Below are 16,617 nucleotides of genomic sequence, written 5' to 3'. Positions count from 1 at the left end.
GACCAGCGTTCAAAGTTGTGGTAATATAAATTGGCTTCAAGTCCAAATACGATAAAATTTCTCGGCCAACATTGTTCGTCCAATTCAGAGATATCGTCGTTTGATTATTTATTATAAAACGAAGTCCCACAATATTAACTTGGCTGTGTTCCTTCAGTTCTATGAATTTTGACACTTCGAATTCCTTTAAACAAAACTCGCAAACTAATGTTTTGTCTTCGACAGTTACGTTCACTCTACTTTTTCCTACGAGAGTCGTGTTTTGTCGAGGTGGAACAAACCTTGTTGAATTTACCAACTCTGTAACATTTCCAGAAACATTATTTACGTCCAGAAAAGAAACCATCAATGCCAAAAGCCATGTACATTTTATGGATGCAAACATGATTCCCAATGACGCAGTTAAAATTCTCCAATGCGATTTTCCAATTCAGCAATAATTTTGACTTAAATATCCATCCACAGCCAGAAAAATACCAATGCCAATAATTGAAAACATAGTTCTTCCGACTTTAGCTCTGAGAATATTGCTACACTGTTGCCGGAGACCTCTTGACTTCCCTTTTTTTTGCAATGTTTACTTTGCTGAGGGAAAATCATATAGTACCCAAACTATTATCATTACCCAAAACAATACTCAATACTGAATTGATTGCGATTTTAACCCACGCAAACAGTAGGAACACTTGCTAATCATAACTATTGATTGTTTATGGTTCGTCTATGTTATCTAAAAAATTGAAGGATTTTTCAAAGCGCCCTCGACAAATAAATGCAAAAATAGAAACTTGACAACTCTAGGCTAGATAGGCGCACCTGACTGCCTGCCGGACAGTTTTTAAACAGTTCTAAAAATGCTTATACTTAAAATGCTTAAACATTTCTAAAAATGCTTATAAAGCAATTATACTACAAATTTGGAGCTAACAATGAACGAGCAATTGAAAGGCTATTGTCCTATGGAAGTGCTATTTAGCCGGAATTATATGAAGAATTACGAAGAGTTGAAAGCCAGGCAAACTAAAAACATTCCTGTAGTCTTTGTAGAGACATTTGTGAATCGCGGTACTTTCTTAAACGTGTCTCGTTTGCCCAGCCGTGAAATATGGTCGATATCAACAAAAATTTATTTCCCACAGGAAGCTGAAGTGTCTCTACGGGACTAACAAACATTTCAGGTTTCCTAATTGTAATGAAAATGCGATTCATGCTGTCATTAATGAAAGACTTTCCTTACTAAGCCATACCTCAGCCAGACCAAATTGAGAGATATATATATAACGCTTGATCCACATGTACAATCACCATAAAACTCTGACCCTGAGTAAAAATCCCTATTTTTCCAAAATCCTGTACATGTATAGCATAGCCACAAACACAACCAAAACCCCTTTCATCCAGTGAGATATTTCTCCTGACAATATTAAACCTGATAGAAGGTCAATATTCAACATTTTGTGGTGTACTGTGTGCAATTAAGCCTATACAGTAAGTACATTAAAGTACTCGATTAATGTCTACAGTACAAAAGCCATGCAATGAATGTAGAATGTCCATCTTCTAGATAGCAAAATAAAATCATATGAGATCAGTCCTTGAGCTGAGATGTGTGTTTAGTTTGGTGGAGGTGGTGGCGGAGGTTGCGAGGCAGCCATGAGGGCCTGGGCCTAGTTGAGGAAATACAGAATTAGGTTATACTTTATGTTATATTAATGTAAATATTTGTATGACACATAAAAAAGAGAAGACCAGTCTGTGTTTTCGATCTTTGAAATTTCTTATAATTGAAAGGAAAGTGGAACTTACCCAAGGAGGCGGGGCTGCTTGAGACTCCGTTGTTGTTGCAGGCGGTGGGGGAGGAGGTGGAGGTTGAGCTGCATAAGCAGGGTAACCTGGTGGAGCTGGGTTGTAAGCGAATGCAGCAGCTGTTTGCCAGGGATCTGAAACATAAATATAATTTTAGCCACCATACTTCATGTCACTCCAGTGTCATTTAGAGTCCAGCGCTAGAGACAATTTTATTTACTATTATACATACTTGACTGAGCTTGCCATGGCGGTGGTGGGGCCGCACTTTGACCTGGGGGTGGTGGGGGAGGTTGTCCTGAGTTTTGTTGACCAGGTGGTGGTGGAACATGGCCAGGAGGTGGGGGTGGTCCATGACCTTGGGAAGGACCGAGGCCAGGGGGTGGTGGAGGTCCATGACTTTGAGAGGGACCATGGCCAGGGGGTGGTGGAGGTCCATGACTTTGAGAGGGACCATGGCCAGGAGGTGGGGGGTGACCTGACATTTGGTATGGTTCATGAGGACCTAGAAGAGAAGAACATTATTTGCTTAGGATTGAATTCACGCTTCTTGTGTCTAAAAAATATTCAAAATGATTGTTTCTGCATTGAAGTGTTGTGCAGTTAGATACAGCACAATATTTCATTGACTAGGATTGAATTATTACCATTACCTTGCATGCCAAATGGAGGGTGGGGTCCAGAGTTACCAGGCGAAGGTTTATTCCAGTGTTGCTGATGGTTACCTTGGGGTGGACCCCTATTCGACAAGTTGGGTGGTGGAGGTATGGGGGAACTCATTAGTGGCTTTGGGGCACTGTTTCTTCCAGAATTCCACGGTGGCATACCTCCCCCTTGATGGCCACCACCCTGTGAAACAATTATAATACATTTAAAAATTACTGCAAATTATTTGTTAACAGCTTTTCTTTGAAAACACTTTACTTACATGTCTTCCCATTCGAGGTGGTTTTCCACCGTGGGGTGGCCTATTCAAGGGAGGTGGGTTATTCCCCATCATGGGCCCTGGCCCTTGCATTCTCATAGGTCGGGGTGGACCAGCACTCTGTGGGGAAGGTAAAGGCTGCCTCGGCCCCTGTGGGCCAGGCGGTGCCCCACCTTCAGGCCCTTCACCAAGTTCTGCCATTAACGACATGTACTAAGAAAACAATGAAAAACGTCAGTTGTAGAAAAGAAAAAAGTGTAAAGGTTTTTTCTGCTTGCTGGGCTAACAATAATCTTGTTAAGCAAGTAGATCTTAGACTTTAGTCTTCCTTGCACTGTATTTTAGTTTATTGTGTAACAAAGGGTGCTTGTGTTATACCTCGCTATCCATCTTCGCATTATCCTGTGGTTGTGGTGCAGATAAAATGTTAGTAATCCTGTGTAAAAATAAGATCCCTCAGTTCATAAAATTTCATAGAAAACTGTATGATAATCCCTATAATATGTCCTGGGGTGATAAAGGGTATCGGGTTTTGAAAGGGTATCAGGGGTATTGAAAGGGTAACAAAAGGGTAACAAACAGCAACAAAGGGGTGGTGAAAGGGCAATAAGAGGGGGAAAGATTGGACAACATCTAACTACATCATACATCTATTAAAACTCACTCTTTCTCTGTGACAGTACAATCCATAGCAATATGACCACTAGATCCACACTTTGTACAGGTCAACGTAGCAGTAAAGTTAGGCTGCTCAGGACATTCCCAGTGTTTATGCTCTGACGAGCCACAATTCCTACACCTTATTATCTCTTCATCACGTAATGTGCCATTCAGAGCTGCCAGTTCACGTAATTGAAGTTTCTTTAAACTATTCTCGCCTTCCGGAGCGTCTACACCTTGTTTAATTATTGTTTTAATCTAAAAAAATATGGAAAGGGTAAGAATCCTATCAGAAAATGCTGTGAGTCTGGTGCTGAACAAGGATTCTTGGATACTCTTGAGCTTTTTTGAAATGTATAACACTTTAAATAATAATTTAAAAAATCTTTGAAATGATTAAATGGGGCTAAGATAGAGAATCAAACATTACCAGATCAACACATTTCTTTACAGATTCGTGACTTTGTCCAGTCACTAGAGCATGAAGTATTTCATCTTCCCCGGGAAGAGGTTGACCGTCTTTACGACCCTAAAAAATAGGTTTCTTCATGAACGTTTTTGTTCATCATATGTTCATCATAAAAAGGCAACAACTATACTGTTACACAAGTGAAACACAGACCACAATCAGTGCTATTACTACACTCACCTTTCCGTCTTTAACGGATCCTTTACCACGAATCATTATTTTACAATTTGTCTAGGATATGATTGGAAAGAGTAAGAGAAAGAACTAAGGGAAGATTTCTACATAGTTAGAGACCATACAAGTAATTGGTAGTAAGATGATTTTTGTATTGGTTCATATTCTCCCATCTCTGTTGGTGGAGAATGGTTGCTGATGATGCCTAACAAACATACTCACTTCCTTTTCTGTCTTCTTCAGGGTATTGCCCCTGGAAAGATGAAAAATTAACAAGAGTTTAATGGTAGAACAATTCAAGTCCTTATGTACACAAATTATAAAGGAGCTCAGCTTAAGATAAAATAATTACTAAATAAGAAACAAATTACCTGGGACCAATTAATAAGCCAATAAAATTTACATGGGGATGATCGTCTTGCGGAATAAATACTTTATCTTGGATGCGAGTAGCCGGAGGTCTGAAAAAGGGGGCAAATACAGGAATCAATCAGGTGGGGGGAATTGTGGTACAAGTGGTGTATCATGGTGCTATGGTGGTATTTAGAATAGTACCAGAAAAGCGGAGAGTGAACAGAATAGCAACAGAGAAAGAACAGAATAGCAACAGAAAAACTAACTTATAATCGCCCGGTGGTTTATAGTCAGGGTTAGCTTTCATGGCGTCCTGGACCAAAACATGACGTTCTTCTTCCAGCTTCTTGCGAACCCGGAATTCCCGGGTGTTGAGGCGCTTGCCGTCGGAATTATAGATAGGTTCTGGCGACGGAGATCTGGAAGGAAATTTCATTGCATTGGGTATTTTTAAACTTTGACGCACAATCCGACAGGACATTTTAAACAGGTTTCGAAAAACAACAACCAGGTTAAAACGTTTCACCTACCTATCTTCCGGGTTGTCTGGGATTCCCAGATCTCCAGTTCTTAATCTTCTACTTATTTCTTCTATTCTTAGGTGAGCTGAAGGTGGAGGAAGAAACTCACAATTAGGATGGTCTGATTTGATGAATTATTTTAAATTAAATTCTTGTCTACTATAACTGTGGTTTGCAGTGCGTAAAAGTATAGAGTTCATTCATACTGATATATGTTGTGCGCTGCTCCTCGGTCATTCCTGTCGGCAAACACATTGGCATTCCAGGAATAATCATCTTCTTTTCCTCGCTCTGCCATCTGCTACGCTTTCTCTTTCTCTTTTCTGTCGAACCTGACAGTTTTAAGTACAACAAAACCTCCACTTGATAACTTATCAAAGTTGAGTTAAAAAAAAATGGCCATCTAATAGCACCTGCTCATCACAGAAGCTTACTGCCTATTTTTAATTTACTAAAGTACTTAATTTGTGAAACTATGTGCAATGTTTTTCTCCAGGCAATTGAATAAGTGCCATATGACCCATACCATATAACTTTCTGCATAACTTCAAGCTAATGATTTTACTGTTTTGAAAAATAACTTGTGCTGAGTATTCAATGGTATTGTGGCCCAGAATATAAATTTCATTAATGCATACACCAGTTGTTATTGAACGAAAAACCCCCAATATTAGAAGAGAAAGCTCCTCAATTTGCCTGAATGAAACTAGTATGGGTACTTAGAAATCCATGTGCTTTTAAAGTCTAACTGGACAAAGGTTCGTAAAGCACAATTCATCCAATAAACACTGGTTATTCAGATATTTTGATTTTAACCATGGTTTATGTGATATAGATTATATTGTGGGGTGAACTAGCTGGCAGTTCACTTGCTGGAAAAATTATTTGCAAACAATTGAAATAAACCATTGATTGCTTCTGATATCCACGTATACCACCCCATCTTATCACGTTTCTTACCCATCTCAAGCACGAAAAAAACAAAGTATATATGAACAACTAAACCACTACCGCTATAAGAACATTAATCTTTCCGTCCTTCAACATGGAGAGTAATAATCTTTGAACTAACCTGTGTTTGTGTCTCCACTTCTCTTTGAAGCGCCATTATTTACCTCGGGGAATGGTTGAATGGGTAGAGGAGGCCTTGGCTGGGAAGCCATAGGCATTGAGGAAGGTGGGAGAGGCTGATACGGCGCTGCAGGGCCATAATTCATCGTAGGTAAGGGGGCCCTTTGACCATCATCTCCTTGAGTCTGTCCTGCACGTTGTTTCGCCGCCAATACTGGGTGAAGTTTGCCCATAGGGACGGCATTCGCCCCGGAACCGTACGGCTTCTGAGGCATTTCAAGCCCTCCGAAGGCTGTTAGCCTTTGAAACTTGCTACGACCACCAGAATTGTTGAAAAAATTGCGGTTTTTTCAAGAAATTTGGATTGAAATTGTAAAAAAAATTACTTTGTGGAAAGAACGTGTTGTAGTCGTCGCCCGCGTTGAATCCCGGGACGGCGTCTTCGGGGGTCTAGGGCCGAAACGAGATGATTATTTAAGGTGGCTCAGTGACGTTACGAGTGCATAAATCACCATGTATTTATTTTTACTTATTTACCGTCTATAAACGAACATTTCCCGAGAAACATCTTGTGAACTATTGATGTATTGTCCTTTTGACCTTAAAGACATTCTCAAACCAGCATGACTCAATGTAGATGACCTCAACCCATGTAGATATTTTGCAACTAACACAGTTACATGTTCAGCATCATTTATTTATTTAATACAACAGATAATAATGATTCTTTTGATGTCAAGTCTGATGTCTCCTCTTCAGAAAAGTCTTGTAGAATTTCCGGGCTTAAGTTTGTGGCACATAAAACAATTTATCAACTGCAAAAAAAGGCTTTGAAAGTTAATAAGATAAAGTTACATCTTGTGAACTTTGCAAGAGTAATTTCAAAACAAGGAACAAAATCTCAAGGTGGATTTTTGACTGTTCTACTAAAAACTGCCTCAGTTATACAAAGGTTTCATTGTCAACAACAAGATTGCCTCATAAAAAAATCCCTATAGCAGGAATTAACAACTAGCTTACCATCAGGACTAACAACCCCAGGATTACCTGTTGCTGGGACCTATAACATAAAAATGGTGGGTTTTTTATATATCATATGATAATGGTTTTTTTATGAATCTCTAAACAAACCTGATCGACAATTGTCTGTGCAGCTGCTGCCGTGATTGAACTGGTATTGTTTAGAGTTGTGTTCTCGCTAGAAATAAAGATCAACAAACAGTAAATGTCAGGCCATTTCAAAAATATACTCCTAAAATTTTTTCTTCTAAATTTTTAATGTGTATGCTTGAGGGCAAATGGTACCGGCTTAGGTCTTTCGGTGGCTGAGAGTTTGCCATCATTTTGGACCAGTGTTCATTACAATCTCCAATAACTTTCAAAGCGAAGGCCTGTGGAAAGGAGGAAAAATTCAAATATCAAATTAGACCACATTAAGTAGACAATCAGTGAACAAAAAGCAAATTGCTACCCCAATATTAACAATCAAAAACACAACACAATTAACAATGAAACACAATATATTTTTCAAAATTAAAACACCTGGTTTTTGGCTTCTCCATCAAATGCAAATGTATTAAACGGTTTGTCAGTCGGAACTTTATAGATTTTAAACCATTCATGTGTGGCCTATAAAAATATGTGGCAATTTTGAGCAAAAACTACATATGAGAGAATGTCACAGAAGAACCTATAATATACTTTCATCTACCTTCAGGAGCCCAGGCTTGCATTTGTCAACATCACCAATATCTAAGGAATGAGAAAGACAAATTGTTTTACATTTGGAAACTATACAATAATTCCATTATGGATACAAATTGATGATGCTAAACATGCCATAATACCATTCATTTTAGAAGCCAGTGGATCTTTGACGTCAATTGCAATCAATTTCCAATCAGTTTCGCCCTCGTCAATCAATGCCATCACACCAAGAACTTTCACTTGCTTCACATCACCTCTTGCTGCTACCTAATGAAATGAAAATAATAGCCATTATTATAGTATAGAGTACATATTAATTATGCCAAAAGTAGTATTTAGAAGAATATAAAATAATGCTTGTTTTTCACTCAGCCTAAACTTCAAACTATTAATACCTAACTTTGCATATATGAGACTATATATATAAGTATAACTACAACTGTCTTCTAGGCAATTATTAACTAATGATTTCACAATAGTAGCCATATGGATGAAAAAATAGAAATCTACAGACTTACCATTGTTCCAATCTCACAAACATCAATAGGATCTCCATCTCCTTTGCAATTTGTGTCAGGATCTACTTCATTTGGGTCTTCCCATGTCTACAAACAGAAATATCACACAACATGAAACAACATATTGCCTAGCTTGTGTGCAAAACCATTCTCAGCACTAGTGGATTCTTTTATTTGGATATCTGATATCATGTGATTTGCTTACTTGCGGCAGAGCGCCGTAATTCCATATATAACCATGATAAGGAAAGACATTATTGACATATCTTAATTTCCCTTTTTTGATGTCCTGTTTAATAGGGTTTAATTTTTCAGCTAAATTGATCTAAAAAAGAACACAAAAATTACAAAATGTTAAATTTATTTACTTGGAAATTAAAGATACCCTATAATCCTATACATGAGCTCACTATAGCTGGGTATAACGGCACCTGTACTTCTCATAAGGTATACTTGCATGCATGCTTCTTCATACCACTGCATGTCTTGTACCGAGAACTAGACCTTGTGTTAATGTAGGAAATTAGGTTGAACATTATCCATGCAATTCACTAAAAACTAGTACCTCCATCTTTGCATTGGTCCACCTTGGAATTTCCACAACCATGTTAAAAATATTTTTCTAAAAGGTTGCACAACACGCCATATTTAATAAACACACGCATTTAACGCATTAATATACTATAATAGATTGAAAAGACAGATTATAAAAAGTTGCTGAGTTCCTTCCCCTTTGCCCTCATAAAATCTCGCAAGCCCCCTTTTACGAGCGAGCTTGCAAGTTGATTGAAAAAGAGTGGAAAAGTGTCTTTATATGAATATGTGTAATATTTCAATAAGTTACCTCGCTATCTGCATACAATGGAATATCATGCATTGGGGAAATATAACCATTTGGTCCAGCTAGGCAAAAAAAAGGATTGTTAGAAATGCTCTATTTCTCCACATTAAGTAAACGCAATTAAAAAGTTACTAAATCATCGAATATTTCCAAACATTCAAATTATGATTAAAATTGCAATTCAAGGCTATTTGATTACCAACATGGCAACATCCCAGGGGGCCTATTTTATAAAACTTTTCAATATTTCGTTCAAAGTGCAAGTGCTATCTTGACAAGACGTTTTACGTATATTTTAGGCGGTTGTCATACCACATTTGATGTCAGGTCATTTCCAATACGATGTTTAATATACGCAATGTATCATTTGACAAGAGTAACAATTTAAAAATGAAAGTACAAACTTACAAAAAAATCCACGATATTCTATCGTATCTTGACCGCCACGTTCGCTGTAGGTATACATGCTTCTAAGTAAATGTGTGTTGTTAAAAAAAACTGCTGAAAATCTGGAAAAACTTCGGTTAACGAATGGAGATGAAAGTACAATTGTACAGCGTTGGAAAAACATGAATAAAAGAATGTTTCATTTCGTATTTTCGTTCGTATTACATGAAGAGGTGGGAATTTTGTCTGCGCTGGCAAAAAAAATTGCGGGCGTAAAGCTTCTTTTTAGTTTTACAATTTTTACGTTCGAACTTCGAATTTGGGTTTTTTGGCTTTTTGCTGTTTTCAATGTGGCAAATCAACGAGATTATGCTGAGCTTTGTTGTCAACAGGCAATTTGTTTTGAAGTTCAGACCATTGAACTTACCATAAGAAAATAAAACCACAATGCATTTTGGACTACCCAAACAAAATTGTTTTTACAAAATTTCACTTTTCTTAAAAAATACATGTTATATACTATGATTGACAGTACTTAAGACATAATTTCAATATAAAGTCTTTAAGATTGTGTCTATCATCAAGGACTAGCAAAGCCATCCTAATTGAGGGGTGAAACCATGATTTTTGGGGGTGCAATACTCTATGCTCATTAGTATCCATTTGTGTAATCATTTTACCATAGTTATTAGTTATTTAGTTCACTAATTCTGTATGTGCATCATTTAAATCAATGTAGGAGATACTTTTTTCAGTGTTTGAAGGAACACAAAACAACTTTTTTTTGCCCTAATTACCTGGAGAAAAACTAAAAAGAAATATGGCAAAAACATAGTTGTTGCCTGCTCAGGTTTCTGAAATTAAATTAGGATCAAAGTGTTCTCTGAACATATCTCTTTCTGAGGCTCACACCACGACAGACTCGTCCCGACTTTTTAAGTGTGAATTGGCTGCACCATTGACGCGTGAATTAGAGGACTCGGCTCCACTCTCGAGGGAATTATTCCGTACGTCAAAAACCTAAAAATGAGAATATCTCAGACTTTCAGTTGCCCCCCAGTCTTTGGTTGAAATAATCAAATTCGTTTGCAAAATGTAATTTCTCGATGCAGTAGAACTTGAAACATACCTCTTGTATCGCGTGTCTGAAGCAGAGAAAATTATAATCTATTAGACCTCGTTTTTCAAAGTTTTCCTCTCTTAATATGCAAACCAATGCCAAAAATCTGAAACAAAAAACATTCAGTATATTAATGCATTTAGTATCACCGTAATGAGCTCTTACTTTATGGTTGTTTTGTTTCTAAACATACTTGTTTACTTCCCGTAGGTAAAGGACTGTTGTGTTGTTCATTTTTATCGTTGATAATGTTTCTTGATCATAGGCACTTCCCTCCCCGTCGTCCTTTAGTCTTCAAGAAAGAAAAAACAACGAAATTGAGGAACAGTTTTGCTCCAGTGTTACTGCAGGAGGAAACCTAAACTAAACTAACTTTATTTATACTGGATAGCTCTATCAGTTCTAAATTGTTTCTAGAGTTTCTAAACTTTCTAGAGTTCCAGTAAGCATCATCCTATTTACCTAGTGATACCGCATATATTCTAAATGAACTTTATACGAAATGACCCTAAACATTGTGTGGTAATTCTGACAATTCTCACCCGTAAATACAGGATATATCAATGACAACGTCAATCATGTCACAGCATAGCTCATATGACTGCATGTCCACAGGAGAACTTAAAGAATATTTATCAAAATTAAAGGAAATTCTTTCAGTAAAAAAGACATCTTCAAGTGTAATAATTTTTACCTGTCTGTGGCGATATAGATTTTACTAACCACATCAAAAAGAAACGCTTTTTCAATTGCAGACCTCTTTAAAAAGAAATTGAGATGGTTTTAGCGTTGTCTGATGGTTTTAGCGTGGCCAGAATGCATGGATCAAAGAAGCAACCAATACCTACCGAAATTAGTATGTCCAGTAAATTTTCCAGTGTTGGCAGTTGTGGAATTAGTTTTTGAACAACTTTGCTAAATGCCTGTAAAATAGAAAACTCCACTTAAAAATAAATTTTAATCCTTTTATAAAGTTAAAAGGAGTTTTTAACTACATGCATACGACATATGATATGAATAGTGAATCTAAATACCTCAAATATTGAATGGTCATAGATGCTTGTTAAATAAAAACTGCAAAAGAAACCAGAAGAGCATTTGTAACATAAAATATTTAGAAATTTCTTCCTTCGAATGAAGTATTTTCACACCTTAAATATAAACTTTCTAAACCAGCATCAGCTAGTTCGTCATTCGCCCTTTGGTGTATGTCCCTTTGAATATCTATTCAGAAATGTGTAACATTTAAAACAGGTACTGAAGGCTACATGGGGGGTTCTGAGGAACATAAAAGGGTACTCAAGGTGATATGAGGGTAATGAAGGACATACCACAGGTTGTATTTTACAAACCTATTTTATGGTCATCTGATATGCCATCCACTTTATGAATGAAAACTTCAAATTTGATATTTGGATTGACCTAAAATAAGCAAAATAAGAAACTAAATTATTTTAAGGTTGATTAAAAGTTATAATGAGCCAATCATGATTAGTTGAAACTTGTACACTATAGCTAGGTTGTATCTCACCCACTTCCACCATTTCTACCTTGTAAGCTCTCGTAACTGTTGAATGGAGTTTCTGTAAGGCTTCCATATATTCATCCTAAATTGAAGAGGAATTGTTAGTTACTTCTATACCAACCAAAATAGACTGGAACATGCAATTTCATTATTCACTGTAGTTAACACGTTACTCTAACAATTAGAAAGAGAACAGAATATTTTTACAATCAAATAAAGATAAATCTTGAACGACAATTTCATATTATATATTTGTAGAATATTTTGGCCTGGTGAAGTTTATCATGCAAAACATACTGCAATACTGAACAATGTAATATATGCTATTTCATTTTACATACTTGTGCATCAATGACAAACACTAGGGCTCCGCAGTTTCCAAATATCAGCTCTGAATCAAAAGCTGGGTCAAAAAAGTCAATCTGTCCTGGAAAGTCCCAAATCTAGGGAAAGATGTCAGGTTTGCTTGTAGCATGATAAACTAATGAAACTAACTAGGAGAGGAAAACCAAAAACAAATAAACTGATTTGTATGTAATCCTACCTGGAACTGTACGAAGGAACTGTTTGAAATGTCTTCAGAGAATCAAGGAAATAAGTGGCACATAAACATTTTATGATTTTGAGGAATAAAACATAAGAGATGAAACAACTCAAGTTGTTTTTATATAAAAGAAGTCTAATAAAAAAGGATACCATCTTTTACAACTTTTGCTGTGCTTTCCAAAAACAAAGTTTCATTTGGAGACATTTTGTGAAAGACAACTTTTTGTATTGAGGATTTGCCACTCCTGAATAGAAGAACAAGACCAATTTATGTGAATAGCTAACAATACACACAGGCTGCACCTTCCTAAACTATCAACTCCATCTAATGCCAGATAGTTTTACTCATCAATGGAAGTAGGTTGAATGCATTGAATTCACATTTCACCTTCTCAGGCCCATAAGTAAAATTCTTGGTTTTTCATCACTCGGTGCTGTGTTATAGTCTTCATTATCTCCTCCTGGTTCATAGCTGAAAGTAATATTATCCAATTCACTTCTGATGGATGTTTTATACTCTGTTGACTTGCAATGTGTATGTGCAGCAAATCAACTAAAGCCATTACAGTACTGCTTTATAAATAACAGTCTACACACCATACATCAGGAGCTGGTTGCATAAAAGTCCCTAACTACATTTTGCATAGCTACATCCTATTTAACTTTGGCCAATTCTATCACTAATTATAGTTAAAAGGTAACTAGACGTCTATACAACTGGCTTCTAAAGTGAATTGGTTGGACAAAATTGGATTGTGAGAACAGACATTTAGATATCATCCATATAACACCAGATATTTTTACTGGTGGACTGTGACAAATTATTTATAATCTGTCGACTTCCAAAGATATACAAGTGTCTGGCAGCATTTTCATTTTTTCTCCAACCATCATTGGAAATATTGCCAAATATTTGTGCTCATATCATTAAGATAACACACAAGGATTTGTTACACAAGGGAACAAAACAAACAACGAATGTGAAACCATCGCATTGTCTTGAATAAAACGGTGAATTAACGATCGTAGCCATTACGAAATATCAAAACAAGCACAGCATTTTTTACTCTCAAAGATTTCACATCAGTTTTGTATCAACGATCTTACCAGAAATCTTTCGGGAATGAACCAACCATGCTGTAGCTGCCAAAGTTCTCGTCTTCCTCGTATGACTAAAAGAAGAGATGGATCAAAGTTTCATGCAAACGTATAAATACAATATTCTAAGAAAATTCTGTAAAGTAAGGATATACACTTCCACTGATGAAACGGAAATAAAATCAAGATCAGATTAGGCGTCCCAATTTAGTAAATACGCAAATATACAAATTCTTATACAGCATATTTGGTTGTAAAGTTACTCACGTCGGTCATTTCCAAATGATTTCAATAAAAAACACGAGAAAATTCGATGTAAATTTAAAGAACGTTCGATTTTGTTAGAAAGTCATGTGACGATACAAACACAAAGTTCATAATGTACGTAAAATCGCAGGCGCGTAAACACGAACGTGACTAAAACGCGCACGCACGCGGCTGAAATGAGAACGAAGTCTGATAAACACGAGCACGAAGGATGCAAGGGATTGTGGGATTATACTACAGCCAATGAGCTCCAAGAATAGCACAATGAGTTGTCGAGAAACGTCAGACACAAAACATATAAAAACACAAAGAACATGCACGTACGTGTCAATACAGAAATAAGTCGCCATTTTTATGAATACCCCCCCTCCTCCCTTTCTTGCAAATACCCCCCTCACCAATATCGCTCAAGTGTTTTTTGCAGGGAAGCCTGACCCCTTTCATGTACCACTCAGGTTACAACAGCCTCCTAGGGATTTCAATGAATATGTGGAACTGATGAGAGTGAAACATCAATCAGACAGCTTCTTTAGCTATATATGTTCCCTTGGTGAGCCAGTTTATTTGGTATCCGTTTTTACGGCAGATTCATTTGTTTGACTCTGAATGAATGCAGTTCATTAAGGTTCAAACAAATGCAATTCATGCTTCCAAAATCAGATTTACACCTCGATGAAAACACCGCACCAAACCACCAGTTTGACCAGTCATATGACAGCATTGCCATTGTTTTCGCTTGAATGGCACTTGCTAAGTCATGTTGTAAATTCGAGGCGTTTGAATTTTCAACTTCAGTCGCTGTCGCAAATGCTAAATTTTGATCAGATCTTGCCTCGGTGAAGTCTTCTAACCATAATCTGAAGATTTCACTTTTTAAGTTACACTCACTAAAGCCAAAAAGCTGAAAGAAAGTTCAAGAGTTCTCAACGAATCCAAAAAGATTAATTTTACTATTTCACAAAGAGTAATCACAACGTATCATGGAAGAAACGATAGAATTTAGTGAAATTGATATTACGGATCAGAATATCGTCTCAGAAACTGCCAAAATACCTTACGCCAAGTCGGAAATCCTGGAGCCAAATTTAGAAGAGGATACTTCATCGGAAATGGGAAAAGATGTACAAAGCAAAGCTGATGACGGCAATGATTCGACCGTTGATCTCGAAAGGAAAACATCTGATAAAACTACGGTGATTTTAGAAAGCGATGATGAAGCTTTTTCGCAAGATATTGGTGAATGCAAAGGATCGGAAATTCTTCCTGAGTCTAGTTTAGCACAAGCTTTAACAACGGATTCTCAACCAGGCGATGAAAACACTATGGCAAAAGATATTTCAATAAAAAGTGAAAACGTTAAAGTCGCAGAAAACGTCGCCGAGTTACAAGAGGAGGTATCACAAAAGGAACAGGCCTCCGGTTCAGAAAACTCCTCGAGGAAGCTGAACAGGTTTACGATATTACACGAAGATGATTTCTCAGACGTCGAGGATGACACAGAAGCTTCGATGGTATCGTTATTGAGAGGGACTATCGGCGAGTTGGAACGCGCGTTGCGGGACTCCCGCGCGTTGATTAAAACACGAGATGAAGATATCTCCACCCTTAGAAGAGAAGTTGAGAGAGGTAATCCGCGAGGGGAAGAAGGTTTTTTATCAATCAACTTTGGGAAGGGGTTATCTATTAAGGTGGTTCAGATGGGTTTTGTTCATCGACCGACGAGGGGGGGGGGTGTGAGACTGTTTTATAGGATCTTACAAAGCGAAAGTGCTTTATTGTGGGAATGGTAGAAAACTAAAGCTTTTCCAAACTGCCTCAAAAAATGAGCTCTATGTTGACGTGATGTGAATTCTTACTTTTATTTCACTATAGCTCGAGAACAAACTCACAAAGAGCAAATGAAATGGCAGAGAAAATCCACATTGGCGGAGGAACGCTGCCGAGAAATCCAGGAATTGAAGAAGAAATTATTGGATTCCGAGAAAACGGTGGAGGAACTCTCGGAGCGAATCAAGGAATTCGAGTCGCCGTGCAGTGAATCAGACGATATTGTCGCTTGTTGTTCTTCCATGAAAGAACTCCTGGATTTGAAAATGGAACTTGTGGAAAAGGATGAACTTATAAAAGAGATACAAAAAAATAATCCTGAAGAAATTATGGAGAACGCCATTGTGTCGGCGCAAGGATGGAAAGCCAAGGAGAAACGAGAGAAAGAGACGGACCAACACAATCAACTGAAGTTGAAGTTCTTGCGCGATGCATTCTTCTATTTTATGATTGATTTTCATAGCGAGGAACAAATGAAGGCGATATTAGCTGTATTGTCGTATGGAGATCAAAGAGAAGACGTGATTTATCAAGCATATCGGATGAGACAGCGAGGAAAGAAATTTGCAGTGAAAGAGGTTTCCTCAAGAGGACTTGCTTTTCTTCATGAAGAAACCTGAAGTGAATGATAAATCTTACTATAATTCGTGTATGAAGGTGTTTGTTTTTAGCTTATTAAGATATGCATCTTGTTTTATAGTTTATTTTCTCTGCAGTAAAGCTGGAACGAATAGCTCTTTGAGAAAACTTGAAACGAACTTGCTCTAGCATAAATTTAACATTCTGGTCTAGCTGAGAAAG

General features: G+C 37.2%; 4 protein-coding genes across 4 annotated transcripts; 1 reads left to right on the top strand and 3 right to left on the bottom strand.

The window, feature by feature from the left end:
* Positions 1-1,446: 1,446 nt before the first annotated feature.
* On the bottom strand, positions 1,447-6,415 carry LOC114528418 (splicing factor 1-like). Its single transcript, XM_028550040.1, has 15 exons — positions 5,982-6,415; positions 5,116-5,241; positions 4,919-4,994; positions 4,655-4,807; positions 4,406-4,495; positions 4,257-4,287; positions 4,041-4,091; positions 3,822-3,920; positions 3,396-3,649; positions 3,110-3,167; positions 2,735-2,944; positions 2,460-2,655; positions 2,039-2,311; positions 1,807-1,940; positions 1,447-1,667 (listed from the first exon to the last, which is right to left on the bottom strand). The coding sequence occupies exons 1-15, from the start codon at positions 6,253-6,255 to the stop codon at positions 1,614-1,616; spliced, it is 2,079 nt and encodes a 692-aa protein (XP_028405841.1). The 5' UTR covers positions 6,256-6,415; the 3' UTR covers positions 1,447-1,613.
* A 241-nt stretch (positions 6,416-6,656) lies between these two features.
* On the bottom strand, positions 6,657-9,628 carry LOC114528419 (inorganic pyrophosphatase-like). The gene is made up of 12 exons (XM_028550041.1): positions 9,455-9,628; positions 9,050-9,108; positions 8,771-8,827; positions 8,411-8,530; positions 8,206-8,292; positions 7,828-7,954; positions 7,692-7,732; positions 7,523-7,609; positions 7,286-7,371; positions 7,112-7,178; positions 7,001-7,040; positions 6,657-6,795 (listed from the first exon to the last, which is right to left on the bottom strand). Exons 1-12 carry the CDS (start codon positions 9,615-9,617, stop codon positions 6,764-6,766), a joined length of 966 nt encoding a protein of 321 aa, XP_028405842.1. The 5' UTR covers positions 9,618-9,628; the 3' UTR covers positions 6,657-6,763.
* A 257-nt stretch (positions 9,629-9,885) lies between these two features.
* On the bottom strand, positions 9,886-14,273 carry LOC114528433 (ras-related GTP-binding protein C-like). The gene is made up of 16 exons (XM_028550065.1): positions 13,990-14,273; positions 13,732-13,796; positions 13,013-13,096; positions 12,775-12,869; positions 12,623-12,654; positions 12,420-12,521; positions 12,104-12,160; positions 11,906-11,975; positions 11,705-11,777; positions 11,588-11,627; positions 11,402-11,476; positions 11,248-11,312; positions 11,096-11,173; positions 10,747-10,845; positions 10,563-10,659; positions 9,886-10,453 (listed from the first exon to the last, which is right to left on the bottom strand). Exons 1-16 carry the CDS (start codon positions 13,996-13,998, stop codon positions 10,340-10,342), a joined length of 1,155 nt encoding a protein of 384 aa, XP_028405866.1. The 5' UTR covers positions 13,999-14,273; the 3' UTR covers positions 9,886-10,339.
* Positions 14,274-14,735: 462 nt separating this feature from the next.
* Positions 14,736-16,457, top strand: LOC114528460. Its single transcript, XM_028550101.1, has 2 exons — positions 14,736-15,615; positions 15,862-16,457. Exons 1-2 carry the CDS (start codon positions 14,970-14,972, stop codon positions 16,434-16,436), a joined length of 1,221 nt encoding a protein of 406 aa, XP_028405902.1. The 5' UTR covers positions 14,736-14,969; the 3' UTR covers positions 16,437-16,457.
* Positions 16,458-16,617: the final 160 nt, after the last annotated feature.

Source organism: Dendronephthya gigantea, unplaced genomic scaffold (assembly GCF_004324835.1).
Source record: "Dendronephthya gigantea isolate DGI-Jeju-01 unplaced genomic scaffold, DenGig_1.0 000050F, whole genome shotgun sequence".
In the NCBI taxonomy this organism is placed as follows: Eukaryota; Metazoa; Cnidaria; class Anthozoa; order Malacalcyonacea; family Nephtheidae; genus Dendronephthya; species Dendronephthya gigantea.
Note: the sequence above shows the minus strand (reverse complement) of the source record. Positions and strands in the feature narration are given on the sequence as shown.

Excerpts from the sequence above, each read along its gene's own strand:
- LOC114528433 (XM_028550065.1), bottom strand. Across the intron at positions 10,846-11,095 it reads GATATATCCTGTATTTACGG|ACTAAAGGACGACGGGGAGG; the intron begins GTGAGAATTGTC and ends TCTTTCTTGAAG. Across the intron at positions 10,660-10,746 it reads TACCTACGGGAAGTAAACAA|ATTTTTGGCATTGGTTTGCA; the intron begins GTATGTTTAGAA and ends TTTTTGTTTCAG.
- LOC114528460 (XM_028550101.1), top strand. The coding sequence starts at position 14,970 with ATGGAAGAAACGATAGAATTTAGTGAAATTGATATTACGGATCAGAAT. Across the intron at positions 15,616-15,861 it reads TAGAAGAGAAGTTGAGAGAG|CTCGAGAACAAACTCACAAA; the intron begins GTAATCCGCGAG and ends ATTTCACTATAG.
- LOC114528419 (XM_028550041.1), bottom strand. The coding sequence starts at position 9,617 with ATGTTTTTCCAACGCTGTACAATTGTACTTTCATCTCCATTCGTTAAC. Across the intron at positions 7,733-7,827 it reads ACTGGCTTCTAAAATGAATG|ATATTGGTGATGTTGACAAA; the intron begins GTATTATGGCAT and ends CTCATTCCTTAG. Across the intron at positions 7,179-7,285 it reads CCACCGAAAGACCTAAGCCG|CGAGAACACAACTCTAAACA; the intron begins GTACCATTTGCC and ends CTTTATTTCTAG.
- LOC114528418 (XM_028550040.1), bottom strand. The coding sequence starts at position 6,255 with ATGCCTCAGAAGCCGTACGGTTCCGGGGCGAATGCCGTCCCTATGGGC. Across the intron at positions 4,995-5,115 it reads GCAGCGCACAACATATATCA|CTCACCTAAGAATAGAAGAA; the intron begins GTATGAATGAAC and ends CTCCACCTTCAG. Across the intron at positions 3,921-4,040 it reads GATCCGTTAAAGACGGAAAG|GGTCGTAAAGACGGTCAACC; the intron begins GTGAGTGTAGTA and ends CCTATTTTTTAG.